This window comes from Lissotriton helveticus, chromosome 2_2 (assembly GCF_964261635.1).
Source record: "Lissotriton helveticus chromosome 2_2, aLisHel1.1, whole genome shotgun sequence".
NCBI lineage: Eukaryota > Metazoa > Chordata > Amphibia > Caudata > Salamandridae > Lissotriton > Lissotriton helveticus.
In genome coordinates, this window is record NC_136060.1 from 380,839,969 (window position 1) to 380,853,487 (window position 13,519).

The following is a 13,519-nucleotide window of genomic DNA, read 5'->3' on the forward strand; positions in this document are numbered from 1 at the left end:
GCGGAATTTGTTAAGCGCGCGGACACCCAGGGGTTTCATGGCGCTAGAGAAACAGAGAAGAGGATTCGGAGGATGAAGAATTCTAGCAGTACGCTTGTTGAAATAGCCAGGTCTTTAATGCACGTCTGAACTCAATCAGCTTGGAGCAGCTCCTGATGGACAAGGGCAGAGAGTTCCAAGTCTTTGGGGCGAGGTGTGCGAAGCTGGATCCGCCGAGTCTTTTCTTTTTAAAGGTCGGCGCCTTGAGAAGGGATAGGTGGGCGGATCGAAGCTCACGGGTCGGGATATGTTTGCTAATAAGTTGGTTGATAAATCTAGGGCTTTTTCCGTGAAGAGCCTTGAAAATTATGCAGCCTGTCTTAAAGATGATCCGATGAGTGATGGGGAGCCAGTGGAGGGAGGCTAACAGAGGTTTGGCTGACTGCCTGCGGTTGCTCCTGAAGATTAGTCTGGCCGCTTGATTTTGCACAATCTGCAGGCGTTTAGATATGGTGAGGGGGAGGCCTAGGTAGGTCGAGTTAGAAAAGTCTAATCGCGAGAGGACTAGCGCGAGTACTGCCTGGATGAGGGCAGAATGGGACAACAGATGAGCAATTTTTTTTATTTTTCTCAATTGAAAGAAGCAGGAGGAGATCACTGTTCCGATCTGGGTTTTCAGAGAGAGATCGGCGCTAAGAGTGACCCCGAGGCTTTTCGCTGTCTGGGATGGTGAAGGGGGAGTGCCCATAGAAGGTGGCCAAAAGTGGGGGCCCCAGCTGAGTGTACTGTCACAGGGAAGTACTAACTCAGTCTTTCCTGGGTTTAGCTTAAGATGGTTCCGATCCATCCAGCTCTGGATATGCAGCATGGTCTTTTGGAATTCCTCGACGGAATCCGGGGAGTTGAGGGGGAATATCAGCTGCAAATCGTCAGCGTAGTTGAAAATGATTACTTTTTTATTTTTCAAGGAGTGCAGGAGGGGTTTAAGATAAAGATTAAAAAGTAGGGGGGACAGTGAGGAGCCCTGTGGGACACCGCAAGTGGTAGGTAGGGTGGGGGCTGTGAAGTTCTCCAGCTTTACTGCCTGATATCTGTCCGTCAGAAAGGATTTAACCCAAGAGAGGGCCGTGCCATTGAGGCCGGCTTGTTCGACACGGTGCAATAGAATGGTGTGGTCCACCGTGTCGAACGCGGCCGATAGGTCGAGTAGTACGAGGGCCTGGTGGATTCCGTTATCGGCATTGGTCCTTAGGGTGTTCTGCACAGCGAGGATCACCGCCTCGGTGGAATGTGCCTGGCGGAATCCAGCTTGGTTGGGTTCGAAATAGTCAGATATCTCAATGAAGTTGGATAAATGGCTGGTTACATAGACTTCCAGTAGTTTTGCGCAGTAGGGGAGGAGGGAGATGGGGCGATAGTTAGCGAGGTTGGAGGGGTCGGAACCTGGTTTTTTTATAAGAGGGACCAAGGTGGCGTTTTTAAAGGAGTCGGGTACCGTACCTTGTGATAGGGAGGTGTTCAGGATGGGGAGTATACTCTGAGGGAGTTTGGTGTAGACCTCTTTCAGGATGTGCGGAGGGCAGGAGTCGTTGGGTGAGCCCGATTTTACTCGGTTCATAAGTTCCAATAGTTTGGGTGGGTCAATGGGGGGGAAGTCTTGTAGGGTGTTGGGATTTCTGCAGATGTCTGACTCGTCTGCAGGATGGTTGGTTTGGATGCTGTTTTTTATGTTGTCAATCTTCTCCTTGAAGAAGTTGTTAAGTTGGTTACACAGCGTTTGAGATGCGGGTTGGGAGGGGGCAGTTCTGTTGTCATTACAGAGGTCGTTGACGACTCTGAAAATTTCCCGTGATTTGTTTTTGGCGTTGGAAATTTTTTCTGAAAAGAAGGTAGATTTCGCCACTAAGATTGAGTCCTTGTATTTTTTGCGAGCAGTCTTATACAGTGCTCTGTCAGAGGCTAGGTAGCTATGTCTCCACTTCCGTTCGAGTTGGCGAAGTTCTAGTTTCTGTTCTTTTAATTCAGCAGAGAACCATTTGTGGGCGTCCATGCGGCGGGCGCGAGAGAACTTGGTCAGGGGGGCATGTTCATTACATGCGGAGAGGAGCCACTCGGAATGCGTTTTGTCCATCAGATTGATATCTGGTAGCTGGGTGGGGACGGAGTTGGACAGGGAGGAGAGAAAATCTTGGAGGTTTAAAGCTCTCCATTTCCTGACTGAGCCTCCAGGGGGTGCATGGTTTTTTTGATAACCCTGTGTGGTGATAGAGAATTGTAATAAGTGGTGGTCGGACCAGATGCATGGTGAGGCCGTGGGACAGGAGGTGGAGATGTTATGAGACCAGATATGGTCTAGGGTATGTCCCTTTTCATGGGTGGGGGTCGCGACATGTTGGTGAAAGTTTAAGTTGGAGAGGAGTTCAAACAGTTCTGTGGCGTGAGGTCCAGCATGAGCGTTGTTATACCAATAGTTGAAGTCTCCTAGGACCATAACTTTGTCGTGGTCGACGACTAGGCCTGCAATTTGTTCAGACAAGGAGGCAGGGAAGGAAGGCGTGGATGTGGGAGGACGGTATACCAATACTAGCACCATAGTGCCTGTCTCGGTGTCAGATTTGATAACTAGGTTATCCGAGTCTGGTAGGTCTAGAGGGGGTAAGGGGGAAAAAGTGTGGTCTTTATGAATAATGGCGGCCACGCCTCCCCCAGTTTTACCTGGTTTTCTATTTGCAGACAAGATGTAATAGTCTGATGGTAGGGCCGAGAGTATGTCTGGCAGGGAGTCTGTGGTGAGCCATGTCTCAGTGACAAAGAGTATGTCGGGGCTCTCCGTTTTCAAAAGCAGGAATATGTCAAGTTGGTGTTTGACCAGGGATCTGGTATTGAGGTAGAGGCAGCGAAGAGTCCTGAAATTGGGTATAGGGGGAATAAGATTTTTTAAATTTGGGGGGAGAGTGTGAGTCGGGTCTTGTGAGTAATGAGGAGCGAGGATGCTACTTGCCTTTAGGCAAGCGTGCGTGGACGGGTCGAGTGGTTGAGGAGCGGGATCTTGCAGAGAGTGTAACTCTGAAGAGGAGTATCTGATGATTTCACCATTCTGCCTGGTCCCTGGGCCCGTCCAGGCGCGGACGGGCGCAGACGGGCTTGCCTTAGGCGCGCCTTCGGCGCGCAAACGGCGCTCCCGCTGCGCTCGTCCGCTGCGCTTCCTGCCCTGGCACATAGTAAAGCAGAAAGAAGGGGCGTGGCCTCAAGGGGGCGTGGCTGGCGAGCACGCCTGCGATGGCGGCCGCTGGAAATGAAGCAAACAATTACCGCGACAGCACTCAATCGGCTGCGTGGCAAGAAGGTAGGATGCAAGTTTCACTCAGCTGTTTAGCAGGTTATTAATCACCTCCCCTGCTGTTCCTCTTGTTCCCTCTCAGTCACTATGCGACTCCTTAGCTGAACACTTCTTCGAAAAAGTAAATAACATCTACTCCAAATTTTCCACTCAGACAATTGTGGCGAATTCATCCCCCACAGAGCATATAGCTGAACATACGTTAGCACAATTTGACAATACAACTCCAGATCAGATTCTTAACCTGAAGTCCGCAATCAAATCGGGATCAGCTAATGACCCCTGTCCGCCGGCTGTACTTATACCCGTTGCGGATCAGGTGGCATCTGTCCTATCAATTGTTTTTAATTCCATGTACGTTTCAGGTATCTACCCTACTTCCTGGAAGAAAACCATTTTGAAACCCTTGCTGAAACAAACAAATTTGGATCTGGAAGACACTACAAATTACAGACCTATAGCCAGTATACCTTTTCCAGCCAAAATCGTTGAAAAGGTAATGAACACTCAACTCTCAAAATGTATTGATGATCATCACCTTCCAGATGACACTCAGTTTGGGTTTCGCAGAGAGTATGGAACAGAAACCGCGCTTATAAAGGCATCGGAAGATATTAGAATCATCTTGGACCAGGGTGGAACTGCGGTTCTCATCTTTTTGGACCTCTCAGCCGCCTTTGACACGGTCGATCATAACATCCTGATCGACCGTGTCACTAAACTGGGCGTCCAACTCAAGGCATGAGACTTGCTGTCATCCTTTCTGACCTCACGCACCCAAGCAGTAAATTTGCGCACTTTTCATTCGGCACAACTGGCCCTCCTGTGTGGGGTACCTCAAGGTTCATCGCTGAGTGCGACACTCCTTAACATCTATGTGTCGGACTTAGCTAAAATCATTAAAGCACACAGGATGGACCTTGCATCTTATGCCGATGATACACAACTGGTTCTGGCAATAAATAACAGTGGTGACAAAGTAGCAGCCGAGTTCCAAAAAGGCATGCTGGCCATCAGTAGCTGGATGGCCAGCAATTGCTTTAAATTGAACTCTGACAAAACAGAGGTCATGATAATTGGCAAGCTATCCCCCTGCTGGTCACAGTCCTGGTGGTTTCAGACTTTAGGCCCCCCTCCGACCCCAGTTATAATGGTCAGGAAACTGTGTGTCATATTCGATGACAGACTGACTTTTTCATTGCACGCTAATTCGGTAGTCTCTGCCTCACTGTTTAAACTACGAATGATAAAGAAAATACTACCTTTCATTCCCTTGAAAACCGGAAAGGCTCTGGTCAGTATGTTAGTCTTATCCTCCACAGACTACTGTAACGGGCTGTTTGTAAATGCACAGAAGAAGGTCATCCAAAAGCTACAATCAGTCCAAAAGGCAGCAGCCAGACTACTGTCCAGAACGCCCAAGTTTAAGCCCATCTCTCATGTTATTAGAAAGTATCATTGGCTTTCAGTGCAGAATCGCACCAAATTTAAGGCCTTGTGTATCGCCTTCAAGGCCACCCGGAACTCTGGACCCCAATTTCTTATAAAGGAGCTAGCAACCTACACTCTTAACAGGGCTTTACGCTCAGCACTGCATTTTTGCTGAAGGTTCCCCGTGTTAAAACAGCAACATGGGGTGACATGCGTTTCATTGTTACCACGACCAGACTCTGGAACTCACTTCCGTTACTGATCAGATCTTGTCAGTCTTTGCTTACTTTCAGAAAAATGTCCAAAACCTGGTTGTTTATTCAATAGTGCACGCCGCCCAGTATTTACCGCATTCCGCAGTGCCGAGACACCTATGGGTATTTGAGCGCTTTACAAATCTCAAAATAAATAAATGAAATAGATAAATAAGGAGTCAGGTTAAAGATGTTGAGAAATTCACATAACTTCATGGAATCAGAGTCCCTCGATTGATCTAAATGTATGTTGAAATCTCCAAGGACTAGACACTGACTGTACTTAGCTGCTACTGGGGAGAGGGCATGGCCGAATGACTCTAAAAATCGTCCTGCGTGCCCACGTGGACGGTATATTACCGCCCCAGCAATAAACTGGTGAGCGGAGACCGGCAAATGGAAGCCAAGGCTCTCTGCCCCTCAAGCTCTTCCATCGGTAATGGCCGGCATGGGAGGTCATTTTTATGAATGATCGCCACACCGCCGCCAAGAAGGATTCGTCATCCGTAGACGATATTTCCACAATGGCCGTGTAAATTAGTTACAGAGAACACATGTGGTCTGCACCCCCGGTCACCCCTGAAGGCACATTATCCTGCAGTGCACCCGTATTAGAAGAGATGGGATCCATATCAAAAGAAAAATGGTCATAGAAAGCTTCTCGAAGCAATGGCAAGTTCATGGGACAACTCATAAAAAAGGTCCCCATCGTACTCCCCAGTAGATTTATGTCCATAGATGGTACCAATTGCATTACAAGGCAGATATTGAGTGCACACTCTAAAGGGCACCACAGACAGTGGAAGACAGGTTGCACGCAGATAAACCACATGCCTCGAAATGTTAGGAACCAGTCACAGTTCAGTTCTTAAAGCACAAACACTCCAAAAAACTATATGATGTATTCACAACACAGTTGGATGTGTAGTTAATCAAGCAGCAGTTGTCCTTGAGGTGGAACATTGTGGATCAGCAAAAATAGAACCAAAAGACCACAGATCAGGAGTAACACAAGTGGTAAGCCTTCAAAAGTGCTAGAAAATATTGAATACATGAAGGACGGAATCACTTAAAAAAATGGTCTAAAACATGCTGACACAGCCAGACCCAACCGCTTTAAACATATATACCACACCAAAATGGAGAGGCAATGTTGTGCCCTGTAGCGATTGTATTTCGGAGGACGACCTTGCTACTTGTAAATCAATGGTTTCTTGGGTAGAGGTCAGTGCTGTATCCTTCTGAAACAGTAAGGCTCGTAGTCTGCTCAGTTTGTCAAAGTTAACCTTCGAGATTTGAATGGACGGTGTAAGCTTATTCCCAAAACCATGTGCATTGGGGGGAATAGCACATAATTGCAATATGTGACTATCTGAGAGACCATAAACACATATGGGGCATCTGCTCTCATCCCACAGTAATTTTGATCTCTCAACATCAAATAAGTTCAGTTCTAAAGTAACCTAAAGACTGGACAAACTGAAGAAGCTGGTACTTCCTTTAAGTAACACTCCAAAGCGGTATCGAAATATTACATGCTCTTTAAAGTGTCACCTCTTTACAAATGATGAGTGGCCGAGAGAAGAGTAACTTTCATTGTAATCAAAGGGCAATGACCACACTTTGTGGGTAAAACACTTTCCTAAAGACGCATATCTACCTATTAGAAAATGTTTCATGCAAGATGTAAAGTGAAAGATAGATATTGATAAGGAGATCACCCCATTTTTTAACCATACTTCTGATGTTTTTTTCGGCAACTGTGAAAGGCAACAGTTCTAATTTCTCAATGTTTAGCATTGTGTCTGTTGCGTCTTTCTTAGCCATTAATTGTTGCCTACGTGTTAAATTAAAAGGCAGAAATTGCTCTGTTGAGTTCAAGTGTCTCTAAGGCACGCCGTGAGATTTTAAGACCTGAAGTGTCCAGCTCAATTGCATAATTGACTTAGGCTGACTCTGCCCATGGTATAAAGAAGGCATGTCATTTTGTGCATTACAACGTCAATAGCAGAAAATACTGTTATTCAAATTCTGAATATGAGTTGACAACATATTCATGCTATTATCAACAACAGCAAGTGCTTTCTCAAAATGTTGTTGATCAATTTGCCTTCAACGCACAGCAGCTTCCATTTGTGACACTTTACATATCTCATTATAGGTAGCATAAATACATCTTTTAGAATGCAGGGACTTAAAGACCTGGCAGGAAATATTGCAAATCCATGTACCCCGAAAGGAGAGAAAGATGTTCTTTTACTGCAGACAAAGTGAAATGTTACAGCCATTGCTGGCACAATTTTCCTACAGTGGTAGGTAACGACCTCTGAGTGTTGGGACTGAATGTAACAAGGGACTGGTCTGTTAGTCTGAAAACCCTTTGTAGAGTTAAAAAAACAGTGCATAACAACCATTTTTGTCCACTGGCCACAGTAACCACCAGCCAGGACCTGCAAGTCTTGAGTTGCTTGTACCATTTTGCACCATACTATTGAGCTGTTCCTCAGTGTGATTTAATAAGTGTTGAAAATTATCAAAGCGGGCAATTGAAGGAATACTGGGCAATTTAATTTTTTTTAATTTTGGCTAAACCCATGCAAGCGGCTTGCTGCACAGTCTTGTTTAAGAAAATAATTTGTTTTGAAATCAAGCAGGCTCTGAACAAGGGGTTTCTTACCTGCACTTGCCAGTCTTTAGTTCCTCAAACTGATTTTAAATGAATTGTACCTTTTTTAATATTCATAGACTTTAAGGGCCAGTTGGAAAATAAATAAATCAGTTTCGTCTTGGTGAGCATATTTTTCTTTGCTTGTGAAGGGCTCAGTTAAAAAAAAAGCAAACTGGATCTAAAGCATTGTGTCCAGAAAAACATGCAAATCTGTCCATATATGTTTTGGAACTATCCATCGGGGGGAATAAGGCAATGTTCCAATTGTGGAATTTTTTTTAAATGTACGTGGAACACTAGCTCTGTGTATGGCCAGGTGATGATAACAATACATTTCTCTGTAACTAGCAAAGCTTACAAATCCCCACTTTCAAATACAGTATAATATTCAAGCTCTGAGAGCATTGAGTTAACGGTTCTTACATTCCAATCATCAGAGACAAACCTAGGGGTGATCACATCATCCATTGCAACCTTAATCATGTAAGGTATCTGCTGTGTCTCGGTAGGACCAAACATATAATTTTGGACCTTATCCCAAACACTTCCTTCAAGCCCTTGAAAACCTGAAATGTTCTCTTTGCACTTTGTTTGAAGACAAATGAGGTTTCAGTACCTCCACTACCAGTTCTGCAGGTGAGCATTCTAGGAGATAGTGTCCATTTATTATCAAGAAGAAAACAGTCACAAATACAGTCCAAAGAAGCAAGGAAAGTAATGAAATGTCAATTCAAATATAACACAATGGAAGGATCAGATAAGTGCGTTTCAACCAAAATAGAAAGTCACGTACACCATGTAGTGAAGCATGAGAATAGTCAGAATGGAAGCCATCAACATCGAAAAAGTAACCAGAAGCAGTCTGTTGAAAAACAGGAGCTGTAGGAATAGGAACTGGTAGACATGTCCAAAGGTGGTTCAACATAAACAACTGTGTTGTTAGAAGTAGCAGAATGGAACATATGGGAATGTTAATGTAATTATACAGCCTAAAGGACCAAGGGAGAGAATGGTTAAAAGATATGATCCAATTACTATGTAATTGATCAAGGAACAGCATATTTACGACAACCAAATTCATACATTTGTTCAACGACTGTTAAACCACTTCCTTAAGCCTGGTGGCTCAGTGGACGAATGCGTTTACTGCAGGGGCCTGTGTTCGACCTCATGGTCACAGGTTCAAATCCCGGCGGATCCATTCAGCCTTTCATCCATCTGAGGTCGATAAAATGAGTACCGTAGGGTAACAACAAGCATTGTTATTCAGCACCAAGATACCCGTAGTGGTGAACGTGCGCTTTACAAATACACGTTATGTTATGTTTATGCTATTTTCTCACTTGGACTCACACTGAGGACAGTGCCCTACCAGAAAAGGATTCCTCCAGATATCATGCCCCCAAGTCACTCCTGAGGAATACTTACTTTTCAAGTCTGTACCTTGCAACATATCTCCCCATGACCCCCTGCCCCTCATGTGGTCTTATTGTTAACTCCAACTTTTTACCCTCCGTTCAGCCAACGAACGCCCTCCGTTTGACGCCGGGTAGGCACATCCTCCAAAGCATTTGTTATCCCCACACTGGATCGTATCAGTCTCCCACCTAAATCTTTATAAATAAATACAATGGTCCATGTTCTTCCAGCAGACTGGTGAGTCCTATCAACTGATTTCTACCCAGACAGTTTTTTGACTTCTCATGCATTGCACTTATTTTGCCTCCTTCATTGACTTTCCACCAACCCATGCTCCCGCTTTCCCCCTCCCACAGATATATTAGCTCACTACAATACCCCGGATGGTGGTACTCCTTGACTGTCCACCTTGGTCCCTCCTCCTCCCCAGGAATTTGTATCCCTGGATCCACATCGAGCTCAAGTACATTCTCACTTCCCCTACTTCAATACTTCAATTATTTTGACCTTTTACTATGTCCCACTCCCTGCTTATTTCAATCCTTGCCTCTCCCTTTCTCCCTTTATGTGCAGCACGAAAAACAATGAGTTACGATCATCTTCAGGACCAGGTTACTGTTAAAGGTCGAAACGCCGTTGACCTTTCAGCGCAATCTTTGGTACAAATCTACTGTTCACAAAATGATCAATCCCTTGTAAAACAATTCTTGTTAAAATTAATCGTGCACCAGAAAGTACCTTTTATATATTGTGAATTGTATTTACTCTGCGTCGTTCCTTGCTGTGTCGCTTGTCACTTGCGCCGCTCACCGTTTATCCCATGAGCAGTCATGTGCATACGTTTTTTCGGGTTACGCCCAGATTTATTGTAAACAGTGCAGATACTGTTCTCTTGCTTTGTCCTTAATACTGATTGATCCTTGCACCTCTTACCTATCCTGGAGTCTCTCTTTTCTTTCTTTGCAACTTGATGTGCATGTTTTATTGAACGGTCTTCTAAACATTACCTGTTGATACTTTTTTGTTATACACTATTACCATCCAGGGCTCAACTGGGTATACAGGTGACCTCCTGTTGGTTGATTCCAGTTCTAAATACAAGCAGCATGTGCGGTGTTACTTAGATTCATATTGTGGAATTCAAATATTTAAACGATAGCAGGGCTTAAACAATGTCTGCTAAAATGTGTTAAATGTTAAACTAAAAGGAGAACCAATGTGGGTATACGAGGGCCTCACCACTCTTACCTTGGTCCAAAATAGCTGGAAATTCATTCACTATGTCACATTGCAACTTACTCTGCTTTAGATAAGCAACTGATCTATTGTTGGAATTAAGTTTAGATGCAATGGTATGCCTGCAGACTCCACCGAGTATCCAACTGATTCTCCGGTTAACAAAAGAGTTAATCCTAATTATTGTAGAAGAGGTTTTGCAGCTCAAAGAGCCATGCAGTTGTGCTGTTTAACCAAAAGGAGTGCTGGATATTTAGTTTGTCATTGTATGACCCTCAGAATGCATGTGTGTATATTAACAGGATCTGAGAAATTTATTTTGTTTCCACACATTTGAAACGTTTGGCAAAGTCTTATTTATTTGCTTTAGCCCGACAGGTGCAGTCTTTTACAAGGCCCTGTGCTCTGAGCACTTAGAACAGGATGAAGGTGTCAGCAATATCATACAAATACTACACATGGGTACATATTCAAATAAAACATTAGTTTGTAGGAAATTCTTGTGTATTAATTGATTTCCGTGACCTTAAAATGATATTGAGAATACTGTAATATTAGTATTTTACTGATTTCTTTAATGGCGATGTAAATCATCTTTTCCGAGTCTTCTGTTACGTTAAATTATTTCTTAAGCTCATATTTACTGTGAGATGGCTTACCAGCAGTAGAAGAGACTTCATTCAAAGCCAGGTGTCTAAGGGATGGGCCATGGTGTGATACTATGTAGCATATTTCGCATATCTAATGTGTCATGACATGCTTTGATAGTGTAGTGACCTAAATGTGTTTCTTTTTTATTTAAACAGGTCGTCACACAATGAACTTGAAAAACATAGGTAAGTGCCTATTTAAGCAGCCCTGTTTGTGCACTGTCTGTAAAAGTGCTTTGGAACAAGATGTGTGGTGGAATCTTAAAAATGCTCCCGTCTCCGATCTGTCGGGCAATCTGCACCATCAAGTAAACCCTCTGCCCTGGAACAAGTGAAGGCGCGCGGCTTTCTGCACGCACGAGCCCGAACCTTATCTGTCACTGCTTTGCTGCACATTTTGCAGTTAGCTCCACAGCAGTCAAACTGGGTGGCGGATAATGTGACATGTTAGGACTTGTTCTGAGCTGGCTTTCACGGACTTCTTTTGCGTTAGTTCAAGACATCTGATATCGCCTGCTTCACTTCTTAGCATCGCCTTCTGCAGAACCGTGGGGATCATAAGGTCCTCAGAGCATGTCCAAGTTCTCAATCTCTGTGCCCACAATGCTTCATTAGAGGGCAAGAGGATACCTTTATATTCATAGCGTTACTACCTACGTGTCTGATTTCTCATGTCAGCTTTGCACAAAACAATATGTTGCATTCGAAAAAAAAAAAACTTATAACAGAAAACTAATGACACATTCAGCACAACTTTTTACATATAGTTATGGATAACCAAGTTGACTACAGTACCAACCAAAATTACAATCAGTTACAATCTCTTAACAAAACACATTAGCCAAAACAACATACTGTTACCCAACACAGCTCAGAAGCACCATATAGTTGAACCTTGCTAAGCTCACAACACACAACTCTTTTTTTAAACAATAGTCGTTTCTTAGACCACACATAATACACTAAAGCAACATCTAACAAACACCTCACAATAGACAGATTTAAAAGAATACTGTGGAGACTAATAAAAACACTAACCTCACAAACATACTCAAAGCTGCACATACCAATCCCTCAGATGGGACTTAACACTAACCATTACAACACTTTTTTAATCATTTACACACAATATTAACTACATCCACCCTACTGATGATCCTACTTACTCGTGTTTGTTACAGAATGCTCAAGACCTAAGCCTAAAGTTACCTGAACCTGACAGAGCCATACTAATAGCAACACAGCAATATAGAACTCTGCATTATCAAGCCATGTGTTTTACTATGCATTAGAAAGACTGCCTTCCTCATCTTAAGGTACATCCCTTTATCTGGGGATTTTGCCTCAAAACCAAGTGGGTTTGGAAGTTGTCACTGAGGGTGCATGCTTTGTAGAGTGACTGATCACAAGTCAATGCATAGACCAATGTCATATTCTTTAGGAAGTACTGTTGTGTATTCCGGTTCATTGCTTGCTTCATCTGAGAGGAAAGTTGTATAATGATGTGGGTGAGGTTCCAGGAGGCAGGAGCGAGGGTTGCCAGGGGTCGTTTTGTTATGCTGGTGACAATAAATTACATCTTCTGTCACCCTTTTGGAGAATCTGTACTTTGTAAAAGTGGCAATGAGAATGGTCTGCTTGATGTGTTGAAGTGGTGGACAGCTTACGACCACTCCCAGCTATCTACTGTAACAGTCACGAGAGAGAAGCGGCGGACAGTGTAACTGAACTTTGCATCATTATCGGATGTGTGAAACAAAGGTGGTTTTGGTGTAATTTGCAAGCCACTTTGGCCTGAGCGAGTTTTGTCCATTATGTTAGTCATTTGAGGGAATATTTGTCATAACTGCTTATTATGAACATTGCTCGTCAGACAGCTTAACAATTGCAGCCACACAAACTGTGCGCATTGCTGCTAAGCATTGCTGAGAAGGAGTGAATTGTTGGGGTCGTGAGACAGTACTGAGCAATTGCAGCCGGGCAAACTATGTGTGTGGCTGCGAGACAATACTGAGGAGAGTATCATGAGAAGCCTTGATGGCATTGTAGAGCGATGTGTTGCAGGCAGTGTTCCCATTTTTTTGTCTGTGTACCTTACCTGTTGGAGATAAATGGAGAGCCTATTCAGGAGATGTGCTATGCCGTGTGATGTTCGTTATTTGGTGCCTATGAAGTCAAACGCCGTAGTAACAACAGGACTTCAGTGTGCGAAGGTAGAAGAAGGACATGAGGAACCATGTTTTTTTACTGTTGATGCTGATGTGAGAGGACTGGTATTAAAGAACAAGATAATATTGGAGGACAACGGTTACAACTTAATTTAAATGTGTTGTTTTGAACTGTGACTAAATAGATGGCACTGATTACTTTTCTTACTTTAGTCTGTTTTTTTTTTTTACTTTCAAGTCTGTTTTATTTTCAAGTAGTTAGACTCATAACATATGTGTTGAAACACAGTGTTAAGCCTACAACCCTAAGAAGGGCCGGCCGCGAAGAATAGAATCCAGCATTAGGGCCAGAGGGCCTGTATAGAGAAACAGGG

The 13,519-nt window shown here is 43.7% G+C and overlaps 1 protein-coding gene across 4 annotated transcripts in view; it reads left to right on the top strand.

The window, feature by feature from the left end:
• Positions 1 to 13,519, top strand: part of MXD4 (MAX dimerization protein 4) — a 317,759-nt gene that overhangs the window by 74,270 nt on the left and 229,970 nt on the right. For 3 of the 4 annotated variants that reach the window (XM_078678599.1, XM_078678600.1, XM_078678598.1), the window contains one exon: positions 11,134 to 11,163. The exons of the other annotated variant lie outside the window; for it this stretch is intronic. In XM_078678599.1, coding sequence (XP_078534725.1) covers positions 11,134 to 11,163 — 30 coding nt within the window. The remainder of the gene's footprint in view (positions 1 to 11,133; positions 11,164 to 13,519) is intronic. 4 annotated transcript variants of the gene reach the window in all.